The 23,474-nt window shown below is 29.5% G+C and overlaps 2 protein-coding genes across 3 annotated transcripts in view; one reads left to right on the top strand and one right to left on the bottom strand.

Moving 5' to 3' along the window:
* LOC147809905 (uncharacterized) overlaps positions 1-22,727 on the bottom strand; it is a 32,450-nt gene extending 9,723 nt beyond the window's left edge. The window contains exons 1-3 of the mRNA XM_087164628.1: positions 22,541-22,727; positions 5,419-5,554; positions 391-566 (exon numbers count right to left, since the gene is read on the bottom strand). Coding sequence (XP_087020754.1) covers positions 391-566; positions 5,419-5,554; positions 22,541-22,577 — 349 coding nt within the window. The 5' untranslated portion in view covers positions 22,578-22,727. The remainder of the gene's footprint in view (positions 1-390; positions 567-5,418; positions 5,555-22,540) is intronic.
* LOC107440357 (protein tyrosine phosphatase non-receptor pez) overlaps positions 1-23,474 on the top strand; it is a 145,148-nt gene that overhangs the window by 49,287 nt on the left and 72,387 nt on the right. The window lies entirely within an intron of this gene.

The following is a 23,474-nucleotide window of genomic DNA, read 5'->3' as shown; positions in this document are numbered from 1 at the left end:
ATACTCGGTCATAGGTATTAGACAAAGAACTTATACTCTTTTAAATATAATAGGAATTACGTGATTTTCCCATTCTCCACGCTTTCACCCTCTCCGTTATCATGGTTTTGGAAAATCTCGCTTTTTTCCTTCGGCAATAGGATTCAGTAAGAAGTTGGAAAATATTCTCGTGGTAAGAAATAATTTTTTTCCCGAAACCATGGTAACAGAAAGAGGGAAAGTGTGGAGAGTATAGAAATCGCGCAAGTCTTTAAATGCCAACTCTATTTGCAATGAGAGTGATCACAGATTCTTGTTTTGATCTTTACATTTACAGAAATTTTTTCAGTACATTTAAAATTCCTTTTTTAAATGCTTAATATGAAAAATATTTTATCTGTTATAACTTACCTTCCCTCGTAGCACCTGGATTGCAGAGTTCTTTTTCAACATTCCTTAATCCTGTGTTTGTGGAAAATGTTTCGATATCCTCCAACATTTGTGAACAGCCCTCATCGTCGCATGCCTCACTTTCATTACAATGTTGCGAATACGCCTGGAGACACTCGAATGAATCGTTCATCGTCCTTTGAGTCAAAAAGAATGTTCAAAATTAATTCTTACCGTTAATGCAATTTGAATAAACGCTTCAAATTTTCACACAGTTATGAAATTAATATTAAAAGAAAAGTTCTTTACGCCAAGTAAAATAAAAACAGCCTTACATTCCAGGCAAATCTGCCATTTTAAACTACATCTTTTAGATAAAGAAACATTTCAGGATGGACAAAAAAACTTTTGAAAATTGCCAATTAGATTAAAAATATTAAAATACATATCTTTTCTTTCAAAAAAGCATCATTTCTTGGTCGCAAACTTTTATTTCTTTTAAAACTTATTACCTAAACTAAAAATAAGAAAAAAGTCAAAACTCACAGTTTTCTTTATTATAAGAAATGCCAAACAGGAGTCGTTAAAAGCCGCTGGATTGTAAAATGGCGTCCCGCGAGCTTAAAACTGGAGATAAAGTTTCTTGAACGAAGGAATATAATTTAAACAGCTCACAAGGAAACGTGAAAAAAAATTTTTTTTTAAATCTGATATGACCAGTCGTGATGGCTCAGGGGATAGAGCGTTCGCCTTCCAATGAGGTGAACCGGGTTCGAATTTGAAAGGATCAGCGAATGACTGGTCGACACGAATACCGCATCCAGCTCACACCGACCACAATGCTGACGTATAATGTCCTCAGTGGTATACCGATCATAGGTTACAGTCCTCTCGCCATCAGGCTAACCGTAAGAGGTTTTCGCGGTTTTCCTCTCCATGTAACGCAAATGCTGATTAGTTCCATCAAAAAGTCCTCCACAAAGGAAAAATGTCTCCGATATTTAATCCAGGAATTCCCTTGTCTTCTAAATCAGGTTCAAAACTGCAAGGTTACGGAGTTGAACATAAGTAGTCTTAGTCAAAAAAATTAGTTCGGCTGTTCAACGACGGTAGCAATTATAATATTTGAGAAGGGGAAAACGATTTCGAAGAAACCAACAGTTTTATCTAAAACTATTAAAACTACTTCAACTGATTCTTTGCATAAAAGATGAACATTTTTGGTAAAAAAAAAACTTAAATAATATTTTACATTAGCTTCTATTTAATTGCCAATTATTTTTAATGAAAATTTATGAGGAATTAAGATATAAAGGAAAACTAGTAATAACAGTACTACAACTATAATCAGTATTTCACATATTTTAAAAATAACATCAGTGATTTTTTAAATACAATTTATGTGTATTGCAGTCAATAATATTGTCCAATAATCCTATTGTGTGTTATTACTTAAATATCTTCCTCTGTATGGTTTGCTTCTTTATCAGCAAAATTTTCTCTCCTGTTTTTTATTTTAAACAAAAGCTGTCTTTTTTTTCTAATTCTTAAATTTCTTAGTTGCAAAATTAAAGTAGTTATTTAATTAACTTGTGAATTTATCAATGTATAATTTTGAGGTGTGTAAATATGGGTTAATTCAGTACTGCGATTACAAGCATTAAAACGGCGATTAACAAAAGATATTTCACGGAACCTCAGGGTTCCGTGGAAAGGTCATGGGGGTTCCGAAAGTTAGAATTTTTTTTAACCAGCAATGATTTTTGAAACTTATTTTCTTCTTAATTTATAATTATTGAATAATTGAAATTATTTTTAAAAAAAATATGGTTATGGATATTGTCAGGATCCTGATTCCCCTCCCACGCATTTTATTGACCTCTGACCTGGGGGTCAGAGGGTGAGGGATACGGGAGTGGGGGTGGAGTAAGAGAAATCCAAGGACTTTTTCTTGTGAGAAAGAAGTATTGTTTTTTTTTTTTTTTTTTTTTTTTTTTATGAGTTTGGAATTTACAGAAAGTATGAACTAGAAGGGAGCAGTAGGTAGGACTCCGGAATTTAAATGTTATGTAGATTGTGTATATTTTCATATTTTATTTTTAATACATATTTAATCCAGATGAAAAAAAAAATATTTATACCTGCAAAAACCATTGTCATCATTAGGAGGACTTAAATAAACGAACCAAAATATAAAACGTCTCGCAAAGAGAGAGATGTTTTACAGACATGCTTTAAAAAAAATATGGCTAAAATATACTATTTGAACAAAAAAAAAATAGTTTATTGTTCAAATAGTTTATTGTTAAATATTTAATTATTTTATATTTGCTGTGTACAGATAAACTCAAGAACATTACGTGGTAGCACGCAAGGTCCAAGTCACCAAATTTATACTTTCATAGTTATCTGACACCACGCGCCTTTTTTTTTCTTCAATACCTACTATTAGTTCACACTCTCCCTATTATATATTTATATACCTTGTTCAAATTTTCAAACGTTAATTAAAAACTTTTTATTCGTCCACTCAAGTTTAAATAATTTTTTTTTAAATTTTCAAACGTTAATTAAATACTTTTTATTCGTCCACTCAAGTTCAAATAAATTTTTTTTAAATTTTCAAACGTTAATTAAATACTTTTTATTCGTCCACTCAAGTTCAAATAATTTTTTTTTAAATTTTCAAACGTTAATTAAATACTTTTTATTCGTCCACTCACGTTCAAAAAAATTTTTTTTTAATTTTCTAACATTAATTAAATACTTTTTATTCGTCCACTCAAGTTCAAATAAATTTTTTTTAAATTTTCAATCGTTAATTAAATAATTTTTATTCGTCCACTCAAGTTCAAAAAAATTTTTTTTAAATTTTCAAACGTTAATTAAATACTTTTTATTCGTCCACTCAAGTTCAAGTACATTTTTTTAAACCTTGTAGAAAATGACTCTTGATGTTAATACAGTTTTTTCAAATATGAATTCATCAATTAAATTTAAATTATTATTTTTAGTTTTATATGGGAGAAAAAATTTAATTATTTAATAAAAACTAACTAATAAAAAATTCTTTGTTGACCTGATTCTTTCTTTGTTGAAATAGGAATTGACTTTAAAAATATTTTTTTATATTACTTGCTTCTACCTTACATGACTAAAGCTCCGCAAAATCCATTGTTATGATCTCCATTGTTCTAGTTATTCCTCCAATGCCTTGAATATTCCTCTATTAGACTGTAAATGACGTCGAATTCACAGACTATTCCAATTGAAACGCGAATAATGGTTGATGATTATCAATTTCAGATAAATAGGTGATGTCACAAAATTGATATTAATCTTTCTTAATAAAATGAAGCTGCAACAATCTGTTTTAATAAAGACTGGAATATGACTGCATAAACACGGCGCTGTTAATACGATATAAATGCAGTACGATGCGCCTCATCACTGTTTAATCCCGGGGTTTCGTCTCCATTAATTAATATAATTCATCGATTCCTCGATGCACCGCATTATTGCAACGCCGAATGCCGAACGGATTTCAATTAGACAACAATTCAGTTCGGATGAGCAGAATTGTTACATATTAATATTAAAATGTTTGGGGGACCTTTGCTCACATATGATCATTTTTGTTATTTTTGATGATAAAAACCTCGAGATTTAAAAAAAATGTTCAATTTTGTGGATCAGCATGATTTAAAAATGTATAATAGTTGCCTTTCTCGCTTCGCTCACCGACCCCCATGATTGTTTCGTAATCAATTTTTGTTACTTTTGAAGATAAACTGATTATTAATTCAAAATTCAAAATATATTCAATTTTGTGGATCAGCATGATTTAAAAATGTATAATAGTTGCCTTTCTCGCTTCGCTCACCGACCTCCATGATTGTTTCGTAATCAATTTTTGTTACTTTTGAAGATAAACTGACTATTAATTCAAAATTTAAAAAATGTTAAATTTTGTGGATCAGCATGATATAAAAATGTACAGTTGCGTACTGATAAAAGCATAAAATTTTTATCATTGTTTTTACCAGCCGCAAATTTTTACCATCCAAACTGCGAGTAAATAAAACAAATTTGAGACTCAAAAATTGTCTGCCGGTTGCTACCTGATCGCTTTATTTTTGCGACGGAAATGCATCCTTTGTGCATTTTGTTACTATTATTAAAAATATGGAATTCTTATGAATGTTTTTATAATATTATGAAAATTACTTTATTTCATGCTTGTTTATTGAAATTCAATCCAGAAGACAAGAGAACTCCTGGATCAAATATTGAGAGAAATTTGAACCTTTCGTTTGAACTTCTAACCCATGTTTCGCTTTTCAACTTAAAGCAATTCTAATAGGGTAAATACACCGAAGATTTATTACTATTTTTAGTGAATATATCATTTTCTCGTTTTCTTGATGGCACAGGAAAACTACTCAATAATTACCAAGGGGTAAGTAACAAAAATATATTTAAATAGTTAACATGATTAATACGGTACAATGGTAGACAATGCTACTACTACATTACAATGTAGATGTTCTTGCTTTTTTACAAAATCTTAGTTTGCAGTTACGGTTACAATCTAATGATAAACTCTGCCATCTATCGGTGGTTCAATAACATGTATTTTTACACCATGATCCGTCTACCACTGAGGATATATTTTAAGTCACCACTGTGGTCAGAGCGAGCCTGGGGCTGGATTTGCATTGACCCAGCCATCGCCGGATTCGAATCCGGTTAACCTCATTGGAAACCAAACGCTCTATCCCCGGAGCTACCACGACTCAGTGCCTATTTGAATGAAATTGTCCTCTATATTAATAAAATTTAAATAAATAAAAGTATTGTTTCATAGTTTGGTCCACAATAAGAAAGCCGCGTACTATTACATTTCCGACCGTGGGTTTGCATTATAATTATTATTATCTTATCAATGATGTCCAAGTTATTAATTTTACTGAATCACCATGAATCAATCAAATATATGGTTTAAACATGTAAAATATAGAGTTTAAACATATACAAAACAGTCTTTACTCGCATGTTTCATTCAGCTCTTCTTCATCTTTTCCGTAAAGTGGAAATCCCAATCCTTCATAATGAACAAGAGTATCGTAGCAGTGTTCCACATGCGATGTGTCACATATACCCTCTGCACATACCATACCACATCCTAGAAAAGAAAAAAAAGTTATTTTTCAGGTGTTTTGGTGCTCTGTAATAACAACCCTTAAGAGATATTTTTGGATCAACTCAAAAGAATACAAGTCGGGGAACACTGAATTATTATTGAGGCGAAGAAAATACCAAACAATGCTCTCAAGATCACTACTAAAGAAGGCGGGACTGAAAACATAAAAATCTGTTTGACTTCCGGAGAATACAGTGCAGTGCTGAAACGAGATTGTTGAAAACACTTTTTAGTTTCGTTCGGCTTCTAAATAATTTTTGATTTTTATTTACCTCAAAATCTACACTACATTTGCTTTTCTCTGTGAGTATGTTTTTCTACATGCTTGAAAATTATATACATATTTCATCCAAATATAATCAATCACGAAGAAGAGCAAAATATTTATTATTTTTATAATTAAATTTAATAATGATAAAAACAGTTTTGATTTATAAAGCTGCATACAAATTTTTTACATGTTCTGAAATAATTTAATTACAAATAACAAATTTTAAATTGGTCCAATATTTTCTGACAAATAAAGTTTAAAGAGTGTTTCAGAGCTATTTGATTGATTCCTTTCCAACTGTGATATATTTAATTAGACTATTTAATTTTAACTAAACTAAAGTGTACTTTTAATCCGACATTGATTCCTGGGTAATAAAATTTCGTATTTTTAAATATTTATTTCTCAAGAACTCACTAAAAATTTCTCTAAAATTTTCACATATTTTATTTAAATAGGTATATACGCCCGCAATTCTTACTCCATGTAAAAATGTGATTGTTTCAAAAGAACATGAAGAAGAAAAAAATTCTGAATAAATTAAATAAATATATAGGAAAAATTTTTAAAAAATATGACAATTTAATTAATAATTTTTTTGAGAAAATAGATTATTTCTAGGAATTTGAAGAAATATTAAGAATTTTTACTATTTATTGCAAAAACATCTTTGTATCACTTACAATTTTACATTAACTTAATTACGACCACATTTTGCAAGCAAACACTTCATAACTTAAAACCAAATGTCTTGTTCGCAGTTTTAAAATGCGTTTTTAAGTACAGGGACAGTTATTAAAAAATAGACAGTACTGACACTAAATTGTAAAAAAACCCATTCGAAACATGTTTTTTTTAAACTAAACTCTGAAATAATTTAAAATCATATTAGATATTGTTTGTTTTACATTCAAATTTCAACTAAGTAGTTGCATTCTAGCCGCCTGTATGGTATTTAACAGTTAATAATTCTCAATCTCTCCCTAATTTTTTATTCCATTTTAATTCCTGTACACGTTTCTACACACTTTAGTAATTTCAAGTTTTTACATCTTGCAGTTATTGCGCAGTAGGACAAAATGTAACGTTAAGTTAAATACCCTAAAAAAGCTACGTCGGTCAGTACCCCATAAAATTTTTTAATATCGAGAGAAACGCAAAACAATTTAGATATTCTCTTTTTTCTAAGTAATTATTTTTAAATTATAGATGGAGTAAAAAGAACTTCAGGTTTAAGTTTACTATCAGGTATAAAAAGAACATTTTAAACAATAAAGACTACAACATAAATAAACGCAAAGCACTTTTTTTCATCAAAAGTTAAAATTTAAAAAATTAATAATTTCTATCATCAACCAACTCTTGAGTGGTTCTTCTATCAGGGAGTTTTTAATGTAGGTACCAAACAGTAAAAGAAAAAAAAGTTTTTTTTTTTTAGCAAGCAAAACAAACAGTCGAACTTTTTCTGAGCAATTAGTTTTAAATTATAGATAGAGTAAAAAAGAAAATGTCAAGTTCTTGAAGCTCCCTATAAGGTTTGAAAAGAACAGTTTAAACAATGAACAAGAACAGTTTAAACAATGTAACAGTTCAAACCTAAATATACAACCGGAATAAACTCAAAGCACTTTTTTTTATCGAAAGTTAAAATCTTAAAAATAATTAATTAATATCGCTAATCAGTTTTAGAATCGTACTTTTATCAGAGAACATTTAATGTAGGAGTCAAATGTAAAAGAAAAAAATTAAGCCTCGGATTATCACGATTTTTATTTTATTTATTTAATTTTTATTTTAATTATTTATTTTTTGAAAGCAGCAAAACGTGCATGTTCGAAAAAAACACAAAACAATACTATACCTGTAAAAAATCCAAAAAGCAAGAGAAAAAAACAGAACCATAACTTCTTGAGAACAGATTTCATTGCAATGCAATATTCATCGAATTTTAATCAAACTCTCAGAAGCATTTTCAATTGAGAGAACAATATCATAACAAAATCAAAGTACAGACAAGGCTGAATTTAAAAATTCATTATCGTTTTCACTTGGATTCTGATTTTAAAAATTCATCATCGTTTTCACTTGGATTACACGAACGATTATTTACAATCATCGCTCACTTACAGAGCAGTCTTTTCATGGAACATTCATGGGGGCGCCCAAAAGAGAAGGAAGGAAGCAATTGGGTTAACACCATCGATGATCGTGAATGACATTCGTTCTTCTGATTCATTCAAATTATTGTTTGTTGTTATTCATGCTTGGTGGCCAATGCAGCGGAGCGTGCTCTGGATGTGTTCTTGGTCATCAACTTTAATGACGCTTTTCTGATTAACGAGCCATTTTTTTTCTTCGTTATGGAATTGGAACTTTCTGCATCAGTATTCGCGGTTGCTTTGTTTACTCTTCTCCCTGCTTTCAATAAATGAATTAAACTAGAACGGAATGCTTGGGAAATCCTAACGCATATTTTATGATAACATAGCAGTTATCGTTCATATTTGAGAAGATGAGAAATACTTTAAAAAAGGGTAGCTAAGCCTTCTTTGAGAACTAAGAATAAATTTTCTCTTGATCGCGATAAATCTTTTTGATGTAGTTTGTCGTTACTTTTCATACATGTCTTTATTTTTTTTACAATAATAAAAACTTCAGTCATATTTTTTTTTTTTTTTTCATTTTTGTATTTTTTTAGCGACAAAATTCGCTTGAAATTTTTTAATTGAAATAATAATTTATGTAGCACGTCTAAAGTTTGAATTTAAAACTGTACGAATTTTATAAACTGTATTGCATTTCATTTCATTTTAATGAGCATTATTTTTTATTTATCTTTGCTTCTTAATTGACAAAATTCAATACCAATTTAACGAATTCATTCGGTAAGTTACATTTGATGCATATTTAAAATTAAGTCTTTAAAAATAATTACTTAAAAAAAATTACTTTCTTTTCATAAAAAATGCTTTCAAATTTTTACTTTATTCTTACTTTAAAAAAAAGTAATCATTTTTATCATTCAAGTTAAAAAAAGATTACTTTATTTTTATGTAGTCATTAATCAGTCTGAAGAAAAAAAATCTTTACATGTAGCAAAACCTACTTTAATATACTTTTTATCATAGCGTTATTTTTTTTTATGCAAATTGAATAATTGGATTTCGAATTAAAATGTATAAAAATTATGTCATCATTTTAACAAATGTAATTTTTTACGCAAAATACTAAATTTGATAGAATTCAGTCGAATAGTTTCTGAGAATTTAAATTTTTTTCCGACTATATTTAAATGAAATAATAGAAAAATAATTATTCAACATTTTTTGTGTGTGTGGAATTATCTTTGGATAAATGATTTTCATAATTCTATGCAAAATTGTTTTCGTTTACTTAAAAAGTTCTCGAGATTTAAAAAATACCCTAAAAGAGAATTTAACAGTTAAGGACCAAGTTTTCAACTGATCTCCTGACTATACTATTGGGACTATATTTCACAAATTGCGCTAAACCTCCTATATTTCGAGAATCAAAATTCGAAACCCTATAAAAAAAAAGTATATTTATTAAAAGAATTTTATATCTGATTTCGAAACTTAAAATATCGTCTGCACGAACTAATTAGCGTATATGAGGCCATCCCCGTAAACTTTTAGTCCTAGAACGTGAAATTCCGACCATTAGATCAAAAGATATTCAGAGTGTTCCGTTATTTTATATTTATTTATTTATTTTGGCACGTTGTGCATTGTGTCTTAGTCATTTAAAAAGATCTCTGCTTATATTTTTAAGAAAAAGTTATTGCGTGTATAATGATGTGAAAGGAAAATCTGAAATCCTTTTTTTCATATCAATTTTAGAGTGGAGCTTTTCCTCAAAATAGAAAAAACGATCTAAGAGCAAATAATTTATTAAATTCTAAAAATGGCGTACTTTCCAATCAATCTTTGCATGAACGCATAGATTATTACGTATAAATCAAAGTAGAAGAGAAAACTTGAGGTAAAAAGTGATTTATTAACCCCTGCTTCCTTATAATAGACAGAAAAAGTTATTCCCCAATTTACCGACTTTGCGTGCGCTTTTTACTCGCTTGAGAAGGAATACTTTCAATATTTCTTCGAACGATTTTTGGTTTGCACTAAATTACGTTCTTTTTATTTCGCTACTTTTTGTAAAAAGCATTCCAAATATCAGTGAAAGCTCGATTGAATTGAATAAGAATTCCAACTCACGCGTATAATTTTTAAAAATCAATATTTTATAGTGAATAATTCTTTAGAACAGCGGATCGATATCTTATAAATAATATCTTTTGCTGCATAATGAAAGGTTTTCACAACACCGGGCAACAAAGCTCTAAATGAGTATTGGAAAAAAGTTGAAATGCGCTTTTTAAAAAATGGACATCGCTTGAAAGAAAATTGCTCCTGGCTTAATAAGTGAGTTATGGGCATAGCTCAAAATACGTACGGAAGAAAGTATACATGCTCGTTTGAAAAATAGTATAACTCTTAAAATGTGCGCATTCGAATAAATGACATATATATATATATATACAAAAAAGGAAAAAAAACGAAGAAAATTAAGAAAAACAATAAGTTTTACTTCTGCGCATAAGCTGCAAGTAAATAGAACTCATTAAATAAGTTCAAAATGTAGAGAAAACAGGGAAAAATTACAGAACAATGAAAAAAGGGGGGAAGAAAAAAAAATAATAATAAAAATCCAGAAAAAAATCCGAAAAAAATGAATAAGAAAAAATAAAAATCCGAAAAATAAAAGATATAATCATTTTATCAGCTCACACGACTATGTCCGCAAAAAGGAGTGCTTTCTAATATTGTATCAATATAGCCAGAGCAAAATATATTAATACAACAGTGTATTGATATATTTATTGTTTTTTTCCCCTTTTTTCATTGTTCTGTAATTTTTTCCATGTTTTCTCTACATTTTGAACATCTTCTACATTACATTTTGAACATTTTCTACATTAGATAGATAGATAGATAAATATACAGATAGATATAGCACAAAAGGGATAAAAAGAAGAAAAAAACGAAAAAAATTATATTATATAATAAAAAAATTAATATTATAAAAAAATTAATAAGTTCTATTGTAACTACAAATATTTTAGAAATATTTATAGTTATAATAAAACAGAAATATAATATAATGAATATTATGAATTATATAATATAATAAATTATAAATATGTTTTTATACGTTGTTTTTTTATGATAACATAGCCAGCTATCGTTTACATTCGAGTAGATGAGAGATATTTTTTTTAAAAATAGCAAGATTGTTTTATATAGTATGTTTTCATATGTTGTTTTCGTATAGTATATGTTTTTATATGTTGTTTTCGAGGTACGTTTTTTGCTCTGAAACGTTTTTCATTTTTTGTGTAAATTTTATGAAAATAAACGCGTTTGAAAGATAAACTTTCCATTAAACTTTTTATTATCGACTAGCCGCCTAAGGCGGCCAGCTGTCCGCCACGCTAAAGGTTTTCACAAATAAAGTTTTTTAAAACATAGCAGAAAATCTGAAGATTAGTGAACAATTAAAGTGTTCCTGTCCTGCAATTTTGTCTTCATATTCAGTTCTGCTTCATATCCAGTTAAACTTTTCTCCACTTTGATAAATGTAAACTAATGCGAACCTTACAATTAAATTATTAATTCTTTCGTATATTATTGGTTTAAGTTGTCGTAAATTAATATTTCAATTGTAAGGTTCGCATTAGCACACATTTATAAGAGTGGAGAAAAGTATATGCATTTTTTAATAGTTTTTTGAATATGGCTCTTTGAAGACGAAAAAGCATAGATTTTCTTACAAAATGACTGATAACTAAAAAACTAATCCAAATTTTTGAAAAAGAAAAAAATACTTCTTCATTATGTCAAAACACAATTATGTGCCGAGTTTCGTGCCTGGGCGAGGCTTCTAGGGCGATATATTGTGATTACAGACACACACACACACAGCCGCGTTTATTATTATGTATAGATTAATTCCAATAATAAAAACTGCTTTCCTACAGCTATTTTTCCTTTCTATATTAAATTATTGTCTAAGAATTTTTCTATTTTCTAACTATGCTTTAAAAAAAAGTAACTACAGAAAAACCATAGTTAACTGAGTAATTACAATACGAGACAAAAATTACGACCTTAAAAAAATAATAAAAATAATTTCGCAACAATGCAATGAATTGCAGCCATACTACTCAAAGGAATGTTAAATTAATTTAATATCAATATATTCATTGTATCACATTTGAAAAATTCTAAAAACTAACGAAATTACATCGTACAAAAATAGTGTAGCCCAGGAAGAATTGCAAATCTAAAATTTTTTTATTTACTGCTTAGTGCTCTTTAAATCGAGTTTCACGCAAAAACAATGCATTGTCTGAAGGGTTAGGAAACTATAACACCAAAATAACAATGGATAATTTAATAATGGGATAATTACTAACCAGCTAATAATGTCACGCACAGAATTTTTTTAATGTTTATTCAAGCGAAAAGGAAGCAGAATTTTATAATTAAAAAAATAGATAGCTATTTCAGTTCGGTTGTCAAAATTTATTGAAAGGTGCATTCTGGACCAAATAATAATTATTTGTTATGATATTTATGATTTTTATATAGTTTTTATCCATGAATTTTTTGAAAAAATGTTCTTTCGACCCAGAGGTTTTATTGAAATTTAAAAATGTACAGCAAGCAAAAAAAAAAAAAAAAAAAAAAAACGGACACCCTGCATAACTTTTGATCTAATAATCGGATATTCACGTTCCATGACTCAATCTTAATGGCTTGAGGGGGTCGATCTCAAATATGCATATTCAAAAGTTTCTGAGAAATTGAATTTCAATTATATTTTATTTTCTCAGGAACTATTCGATCGATTTCTCTCAAATTTTGTATTTCGCCACTTAAAATTACATTATTCAAAATGATGCAAAAAATAACATGCCTTACAATTCAAAAATTTTTTCGACCATTAAAAAAAATAGTAAAAAATAATAAATATTTATTAAAAGTTATTTTTTCATGGCATTATCTTTGGATAAACGAATTGTATAATTATGCGTATGAATTTTTCAATTCTCTTAAAAAACTTTCGCAAGATATATCGAAATACGCAAAAAATGAAATTAACATTAAGGAGGCAAAAATTTGGAGCTCTCTCCTGACCAAACTATTGGGACCCTATTATCCAGATTGCGGCCCCTTATATTTTTGGTGCTAGAAATCCGAATCCGTCGAAAAAAAGGTATGTTTTTTCAGAAGAAGTATGTTTTTGTGCCTGATTTCGTAACTTAAAATATCGTCTGCACTTAACAGTTAGCATATTTGAAGTAAGGAATGGAATAATGTAGACATTTGTCTCAAAACAATTAAATTCCTCAGGGTAAATAATTTTCTACTGTCATCAGCAAAATGATATTTAAGTGAAACTAGACCAACTATCCAAATAAATAGAAATATAAAAGTAAAGACTAGCGTAATGTAGAAATTTGTCTCACAACAATTTAATTCATCAGGGTAAATAATTCTCTACTGTCATCCGCGAAATGATATTTTAAGTGAAACTAGACCAACTACCCAAATAAATAGAAATATAAAAGTAAAGAATGGCACAATGTAGACATTTGTCTCACAACAATTTAATTCCTCAGGGTAAATAATTCCCTACTGTCATCCGCAAAATGATATTTAAGTGAAACTAGACCAATTATCCAAATAAATATAAAAGTAAAGAATGGCATAATGTAGACATTTGCCTCAAAATAATTTATTTCATCAGAGTAAATAATTCTCTACTGTCATCCGCGAAATGATATTTTAAGTGAAACTAGACCAACTATCCAAATAAATAGAAATATAAAAGTAAAGAATGGCACAATGTAGACATTTGTCTCACAACAATTTAATTCCTCGGGGTAAATAATTCCCTACTGTCATCAGCGAAATTATATTTTAAGTGAAACTAGACCAACTATCCAAATAAATAGAAATATAAAGGTAAAGAATGGCATAACGTAGACATTTGTCTCACAACAATTTAATTCCTCAGGGTAAATAATTCCCTACTGTCATCCGCGAAATTATATTTTAAGTGAAACTAGACCAACTATCCAAATAAATAGAAATATAAAGGTAAAGAATGGCATAACGTAGACATTTGTCTCACAACAATTTAATTCCTCAGGGTAAATAATTCTCTACTGTCATCCGCGAAATGATATTTTAAGTGAAACTAGACCAACTATCCAAATAAATAGAAATATAAAAGTAAAGAATGGCACAATGTAGACATTTGTCTCACAACAATTTAATTCCTCGGGGTAAATAATTCCCTACTGTCATCAGCGAAATTATATTTTAAGTGAAACTAGACCAACTATCCAAATAAATAGAAATATAAAGGTAAAGAATGGCATAACGTAGACATTTGTCTCACAACAATTTAATTCCTCAGGGTAAATAATTCCCTACTGTCATCCGCGAAATTATATTTTAAGTGAAACTAGACCAACTATCCAAATAAATAGAAATATAAAGGTAAAGAATGGCATAACGTAGACATTTGTCTCACAACAATTTAATTCCTCAGGGTAAATAATTCTCTACTGTCATCCGCGAAATGATATTTTAAGTGAAACTAGACCAACTATCCAAATAAATAGAAATATAAAAGTAAAGAATGGCACAATGTAGACATTTGTCTCACAACAATTTAATTCCTCGGGGTAAATAATTCCCTACTGTCATCAGCGAAATTATATTTTAAGTGAAACTAGACCAACTATCCAAATAAATAGAAATATAAAGGTAAAGAATGGCATAACGTAGACATTTGTCTCACAACAATTTAATTCCTCAGGGTAAATAATTCCCTACTGTCATCCGCGAAATTATATTTTAAGTGAAACTAGACCAACTATCCAAATAAATAGAAATATAAAGGTAAAGAATGGCATAACGTAGACATTTGTCTCACAACAATTTAATTCCTCAGGGTAAATAATTCTCTACTGTCATCCGCGAAATGATATTTTAAGTGAAACTAGACCAACTACCCAAATAAATAGAAATATAAAAGTAAAGAATGGCACAATGTAGACATTTGTCTCACAACAATTTAATTCCTCAGGGTAAATAATTCCCTACTGTCATCCGCAAAATGATATTTAAGTGAAACTAGACCAATTATCCAAATAAATATAAAAGTAAAGAATGGCATAATGTAGACATTTGCCTCAAAATAATTTATTTCATCAGAGTAAATAATTCTCTACTGTCATCCGCGAAATGATATTTTAAGTGAAACTAGACCAACTATCCAAATAAATAGAAATATAAAAGTAAAGAATGGCACAATGTAGACATTTGTCTCACAACAATTTAATTCCTCGGGGTAAATAATTCCCTACTGTCATCAGCGAAATTATATTTTAAGTGAAACTAGACCAACTATCCAAATAAATAGAAATATAAAGGTAAAGAATGGCATAACGTAGACATTTGTCTCACAACAATTTAATTCCTCAGGGTAAATAATTCCCTACTGTCATCCGCGAAATTATATTTTAAGTGAAACTAGACCAACTATCCAAATAAATAGAAATATAAAGGTAAAGAATGGCATAACGTAGACATTTGTCTCACAACAATTTAATTCCTCAGGGTAAATAATTCTCTACTGTCATCCGCGAAATGATATTTTAAGTGAAACTAGACCAACTATCCAAATAAATAGAAATATAAAAGTAAAGAATGGCACAATGTAGACATTTGTCTCACAACAATTTAATTCCTCGGGGTAAATAATTCCCTACTGTCATCAGCGAAATTATATTTTAAGTGAAACTAGACCAACTATCCAAATAAATAGAAATATAAAGGTAAAGAATGGCATAACGTAGACATTTGTCTCACAACAATTTAATTCCTCAGGGTAAATAATTCCCTACTGTCATCCGCGAAATGATATTTTAAGTGAAACTAGACCAACTACCCAAATAAATAGAAATATAAAATTAAAGAATGGCGTAATGTAGAAATTTGCCTCACAACAATTTAATTCCTCAGGGTAAATAATTCCCTACTGTCATCCGCAAAATGATATTTTAAGTGAAACTATACCAACTACCCAAATAAATAGAAATATAAAATTAAAGAATGGCGTAATGTAGAAAGTTGCCTCACAACAATTTAATTCCTCAGGGTAAATAATCCCTACTGTCATCCGCGAAATGATATTTTAAGTGAAACTAGACCAACTATCCAAATAAATAGAAATATAAAAGTAAAGAATGGCACAATGTAGACATTTGTCTCACAACAATTTAATTCCTCTGGGTAAATAATTCTCTACTGTCATCCGCAAAATGATATTTAAGTGAAACTAGACCAACTATCCAAATAAATATAAAAGTAAAGAATGGCATAATGTAGACATTTTTACTCAAAATAATTTATTTCATCAGAGTAAATAATTCTCTACTGTCATCCACAAAATGATATTTAAGTGAAACAAGACCAACTATCCAAATAAATAGAAATATAAAAGTAAAGACTGGCACAATGTAGACATTTGTCTCAAAACAATTAAATTCCTCAGGGTAAATGATTCCCTACTGTCATCCGCGGAATGATATTTAAGTGAAACTGGACCAACTATCCAAATAAATAGAAATGTAAAAGTAAAGAATGGCACAATGTAGACATTTGTCTCAAAACAATTAAATTCCTCAGGGTAAATGATTCCCTACTGTCATCCGCGGAATGATATTTAAGTGAAACTGGACCAACTATCCAAATAAATAGAAATATAAAAGTAAAGAATGGCACAATGTAGACATTTGTCTCAAAACAATTAAATTCCTCAGGGTAAATGATTTCCTACTGTCATCCGCGGAATGATATTTAAGTGAAACTAGACCAACTATCCAAATAAATAGAAATATAAAAGTAAAGAATGGCACAATGTAGACATTTGTCTCAAAACAATTAAATTCCTCAGGGTAAATGATTCCCTACTGTCATCCGCGGAATGATATTTAAGTGAAACTGGACCAACTATCCAAATAAATAGAAATATAAAAGTAAAGAATGGCACAATGTAGACATTTGTCTCAAAACAATTAAATTCCTCAGGGTAAATGATTTCCTACTGTCATCCGCGGAATGATATTTAAGTGAAACTGGACCAACTATCCAAATAAATAGAAATATAAAAGTAAAGAATGGCACAATGTAGACATTTGTCTCAAAACAATTAAATTCCTCAGGGTAAATAATTCCCTACTGTCATCCGCGGAATGATATTTAAGTGAAACTGGACCAACTATCCAAATAAATAGAAATATAAAAGTAAAGAATGGCACAATGTAGACATTTGTCTCAAAACAATTAAATTCCTCAGGGTAAATGATTCCCTACTGTCATCCGCGGAATGATATTTAAGTGAAACTGGACCAACTATCCAAATAAATAGAAATATAAAAGTAAAGAATGGCACAATGTAGACATTTGTCTCAAAACAATTAAATTCCTCAGGGTAAATGATTCCCTACTGTCATCCGCGGAATGATATTTAAGTGAAACTGGACCAACTATCCAAATAAATAGAAATATAAAAGTAAAGAATGGCACAATGTAGACATTTGTCTCAAAACAATTAAATTCCTCAGGGTAAATAATTCCCTACTGTCATCCGCGGAATGATATTTAAGTGAAACTGGACCAACTATCCAAATAAATAGAAATATAAAAGTAAAGAATGGCACAATGTAGACATTTGTCTCAAAACAATTAAATTCCTCAGGGTAAATAATTCCCTACTGTCATCCGCGGAATGATATTTAAGTGAAACTGGACCAACTATCCAAATAAATAGAAATATAAAAGTAAAGAATGGCACAATGTAGACATTTGTCTCAAAACAATTAAATTCCTCAGGGTAAATGATTCCCTACTGTCATCCGCGGAATGATATTTAAGTGAAACTGGACCAACTATCCAAATAAATAGAAATATAAAAGTAAAGAATGGCACAATGTAGACATTTGTCTCAAAACAATTAAATTCCTCAGGGTAAATGATTCCCTACTGTCATCCGCGGAATGATATTTAAGTGAAACTGGACCAACTATCCAAATAAATAGAAATATAAAAGTAAAGAATGGCACAATGTAGACATTTGTCTCAAAACAATTAAATTCCTCAGGGTAAATAATTCCCTACTGTCATCCGCGGAATGATATTTAAGTGAAACTGGACCAACTATCCAAATAAATAGAAATATAAAAGTAAAGAATGGCACAATGTAGACATTTGTCTCAAAACAATTAAATTCCTCAGGGTAAATGATTCCCTACTGTCATCCGCGGAATGATATTTAAGTGAAACTGGACCAACTATCCAAATAAATAGAAATATAAAAGTAAAGAATGGCACAATGTAGACATTTGTCTCAAAACAATTAAATTCCTCAGGGTAAATGATTCCCTACTGTCATCCGCGGAATGATATTTAAGTGAAACTGGACCAACTATCCAAATAAATAGAAATATAAAAGTAAAGAATGGCACAATGTAGACATTTGTCTCAAAACAATTAAATTCCTCAGGGTAAATGATTTCCTACTGTCATCCGCGGAATGATATTTAAGTGAAACTGGACCAACTATCCAAATAAATAGAAATATAAAAGTAAAGAATGGCACAATGTAGACATTTGTCTCAAAACAATTAAATTCCTCAGGGTAAATAATTCCCTACTGTCATCCGCGGAATGATATTTAAGTGAAACTGGACCAACTATCCAAATAAATAGAAATATAAAAGTAAAGAATGGCACAATGTAGACATTTGTCTCAAAACAATTAAATTCCTCAGGGTAAATGATTCCCTACTGTCATCCGCGGAATGATATTTAAGTGAAACTGGACCAACTATCCAAATAAATAGAAATATAAAAGTAAAGAATGGCACAATGTAGACATTTGTCTCAAAACAATTAAATTCCTCAGGGTAAATGATTCCCTACTGTCATCCGCGGAATGATATTTAAGTGAAACTGGACCAACTATCCAAATAAATAGAAATATAAAAGTAAAGAATGGCACAATGTAGACATTTGTCTCAAAACAATTAAATTCCTCAGGGTAAATGATTTCCTACTGTCATCCGCGGAATGATATTTAAGTGAAACTGGACCAACTATCCAAATAAATAGAAATATAAAAGTAAAGAATGGCACAATGTAGACATTTGTCTCAAAACAATTAAATTCCTCAGGGTAAATAATTCCCTACTGTCATCCGCGGAATGATATTTAAGTGAAACTGGACCAACTATCCAAATAAATAGAAATATAAAAGTAAAGAATGGCACAATGTAGACATTTGTCTCAAAACAATTAAATTCCTCAGGGTAAATGATTCCCTACTGTCATCCGCGGAATGATATTTAAGTGAAACTGGACCAACTATCCAAATAAATAGAAATATAAAAGTAAAGAATGGCACAATGTAGACATTTGTCTCAAAACAATTAAATTCCTCAGGGTAAATGATTTCCTACTGTCATCCGCGGAATGATATTTAAGTGAAACTAGACCAACTATCCAAATAAATAGAAATATAAAAGTAAAGAATGGCACAATGTAGACATTTGTCTCAAAACAATTAAATTCCTCAGGGTAAATGATTCCCTACTGTCATCCGCGGAATGATATTTAAGTGAAACTGGACCAACTATCCAAATAAATAGAAATATAAAAGTAAAGAATGGCACAATGTAGACATTTGTCTCAAAACAATTAAATTCCTCAGGGTAAATGATTTCCTACTGTCATCCGCGGAATGATATTTAAGTGAAACTGGACCAACTATCCAAATAAATAGAAATATAAAAGTAAAGAATGGCACAATGTAGACATTTGTCTCAAAACAATTAAATTCCTCAGGGTAAATGATTCCCTACTGTCATCCGCGGAATGATATTTAAGTGAAACTGGACCAACTATCCAAAGTCCAGAGGGAGCGAAATCTACCGGAGAGATGGAAGGAAATGGAGCGATTCTCGGAGCCATTTAAAGAGGCTCCGAGCACATAAATTTAAGGACATCAGAATGTGCAATCAGAAGCACGTACAATGCCTCAAGAAACAATTCGGATGCACGCTTCTTCGATTTGCGGCTACGTGATTTACAACAAAATATTAAGTAGCATTGGAATAAAGTTCATTGCCCAATCCATCGATTCTTAATTAAGATTTATTCTAAGTTCGTAACTTTTCTTCAAAAAGGGAAGAAAGAAAGAAATATTTTTCTCTAAAATCGTTTTATTTTTATATTTACAAAGAGTTCGTTTTAAAAACTGTTGTGAAAATCTTCATTATGCTTTAATGTTTCGTTTTCAAGAAGGCAACTGAAATCGATATATTTCTCACTCTAAAAAATGTTCTAATTTTTGAGGAAAAGTAAAGATATTTTTCTTACGCCTGCTAAAAACGTTAAAATCTTTTTCGTTACTTTTAAAAATTGTTCGTGTAATACTTGAAGTCGACTTCGATTTTTTTTTAATGTGACTGAAATGAGTAAAATTCTTTTTTTTTTCTTTTTCAAAATGCTACTGAAATCGTTTTACAACACATTAAATAAAAAGACGAAATAGTAAAATATCAAAGCAACAGCAATATTATTGTTGCTGATTTGTTTTGCTTAAATTATCTTTTTCTCTTTATTTAATTTTTTATCCTAGCCTATTCAATTTAATTTTGCTTGAATTTCTTCTTTCGCTTGTTTTTCATTTAGAATGCTATTAAAAGTACAAAGTACGGCATACTTAGCTGCTTTAGGGCTACTTTCTCTTACTTTGTTTAGTTGTTTATTGTTTTATACTAATAATATCTACGAGTGTACAACAATTCAAATCTTCCAGTAGCTAGGATCATTTTTTTTCATTAAATAAAATGGAAAGTAGCGGAACAAATTTTTGTTTCATAAAATTATTTTCAAATTAATTTTTTTTTATGAGTTGTTGTATGACAATACGATTTTTAATTTTATCTTGAAGGCTACAAACAGAACTTACTTTATTTCCACATTGAATTTGCTGTTAATCAAAATTCCGACTAGCTTAAATTTCAACTGAAGCTTTGTACTTAAGCAATAAAAGTGGTCATTATTTCCTGCTGCTAGATGCACAATGTATAGCTTTTACACCACCAATCAAAATTCCGACTTTTTCCAACTAGCTAGAACATTTTTTTTTCATTATTTTTTTTTGTTGCTTTTCTATGATTGATGACAATAAAAGTTACAAACGTTTCTTGATCGTTACAATAAGAATTTATCCTCACGTTATCGACAATAGGAATCAATCTTCAATCAAACTTTCGACCATTTTTTTTCCTAATTAGAGAACTGAAATTTCTTATGGAGCTTTAAGTTTCATGTCAATAGTTTCATGTCATTCCCCCATTTTCTAAATGTTACAAACAAAATTTATCACCAACTAAAATTTTGACCATTTCCTGACAAAACGAACGAAAATAAAAGGAAGAAAATAGTAAAATAGGAAAAAAAAACTTAAAATAGATTTAAAAAGAAAAATTAGTTTACTTATTAATTGAAATTAGTTACTAAAAATTGATTAAAAGACACGATGTGAATTCTAAAGTGTGAGAAAGTGCGTTTTGTTTTGAATAATAAACTAAGAAAAGGAATAACATAAAAAGATCAATTGGAGCTTTTTATGTTACACACACACACAATATATATATATATATATATATATATATATATATATATATATATATATATATATAATGCTTTCTTTTCGAGTTTTCTGCAGTATTTTGGAGCCGAGTCTTTCTGTTATGCTTTCTAGCCGAATTATCTATTTATAACATAATACCGGCTGTTGCACTATAATATTTGCAGTCGTCTTCAATATTTCTTTTAATGAAATAATTGTTCCATAATAATTTTTATTAAGCATTTATTGAGGAAAGAGTAAAAAAAACTATTTACGAATTATATACATGGAGCGGAGCCATATTCAAAAGAGAAGTGCGCACTTTTTTCACATGCTTCATGTACATATTATTTTTTCATATCATGTGATTTGCAATACCCAGACTTCTTTGTTAGAAAGGACGCCGTACGATGCAATCATAAAACCGGATGAAGATGAATTAATGTCTCAAAATATTTATTAATTTGAATGATTTTCGGCTACTACGCTGAATGGACTCATTTTATAAATAAAATTACATTTCTATTCAATTAAAGTTAATAAAATCCGCGAAGAGTTTCGTTTATTATAAGACTATTTGAAGTTCTCATTTATTCGAAAGGCTAGTCTACGATTAAAATATTATTCTTTTTAAGTTCAGTTTTAAGATCCTTTTAATTTTATTAAGCTATTATTTTATATGTTACGTATATATCCTCTCAATAAAAGAACAAAGTTTAAAAATAAACTCATTATTATTCACAGTGACATTCTTTCATACCGAAGTCGGAGAGGCGTGAAATATAGTTCCAACCACACTCCGGTGATAATATTTCCACACATATCAAATATAACTTCTTTTTTGAGAGAGAGAGAGACTAAGAAGAAGAAGAGATTAGAGAATGTTTCGGACGACTCACCCAAGAGAAGTGGGATCAACGTCCAAGTGACCTTCATGATTTCATTCGAAAAGACCTGATTCCATGATATATACACCTTTCTCGAATAATAAGAGGACACCGCCTTCTTTCTTCTTCCAGAGATCCCACGCCTGAATATTTGTTTTCCAACCGGCAGTCACGTGATATCCCACTTCCGCAAACAATTTCAGTTCCTTCCACAGAGAATGTGTCGCATTTCCTGAAAATATTTTGCGAATAAGGAAGCGATATTGGAAATTTACATTTCTATCAAATCAATATTAAAAAAAAAATTTGAGTAATCAAAAATTCTTTGAATTTAGCAACTGAAACACTTTCTAGGTAAAAAAAAAAAATATTATTTTTTGTTGGAATAAAGCTATTTGGTAATCGGACCATGAAATATTTTTTGACCAAAAAGAAATTTTTGAGCTAGAAGACACAATCTATCTATAAAACACATTTCGAGTAAGAAATTTTTTTTTTTTGGAATAATATACTCGTAAACCTGTATTGAACACTTGTCGAGAAAGAAAAATTTTTTTGGAATAAAATACTTGAAAACGTGTATTGAACATTTTTTGAGTAAGGAAATACTGCAATAAAGTAAGTCAATGCGTCTATGAAACACTTTTCCAGTAAAAAGAATTTCTGGAATAAAGTTATTCATTCCGTTCTTAGAGCACTTTTGAGTGGAAAATTTTTTTATAATACAGGTCTTCTAAAACGTATTTGAACACTTTTTGAGTAGAAAAAAAGTTTTATAATAAAGTACTTCAGAAACGTGTATGAGCACTTTTGAGTAGAAAAAATGTTTTATAATGAAGTACTTCAAAAACATATTTGAACACTTTTGAGTAGAAAAAATCTATATATATATTTCTCTTACACGGCACCAAAAAAAAGCCTCATTACAACTCCCCGAATGGCAACG

The sequence above is a fragment of the Parasteatoda tepidariorum genome, chromosome 5 (assembly GCF_982258835.1).
Source record: "Parasteatoda tepidariorum strain Cologne lab strain chromosome 5, Ptep-v5.0, whole genome shotgun sequence".
NCBI lineage: Eukaryota > Metazoa > Arthropoda > Arachnida > Araneae > Theridiidae > Parasteatoda > Parasteatoda tepidariorum.
This window is presented reverse-complemented; position numbering and strand designations above follow the sequence as displayed.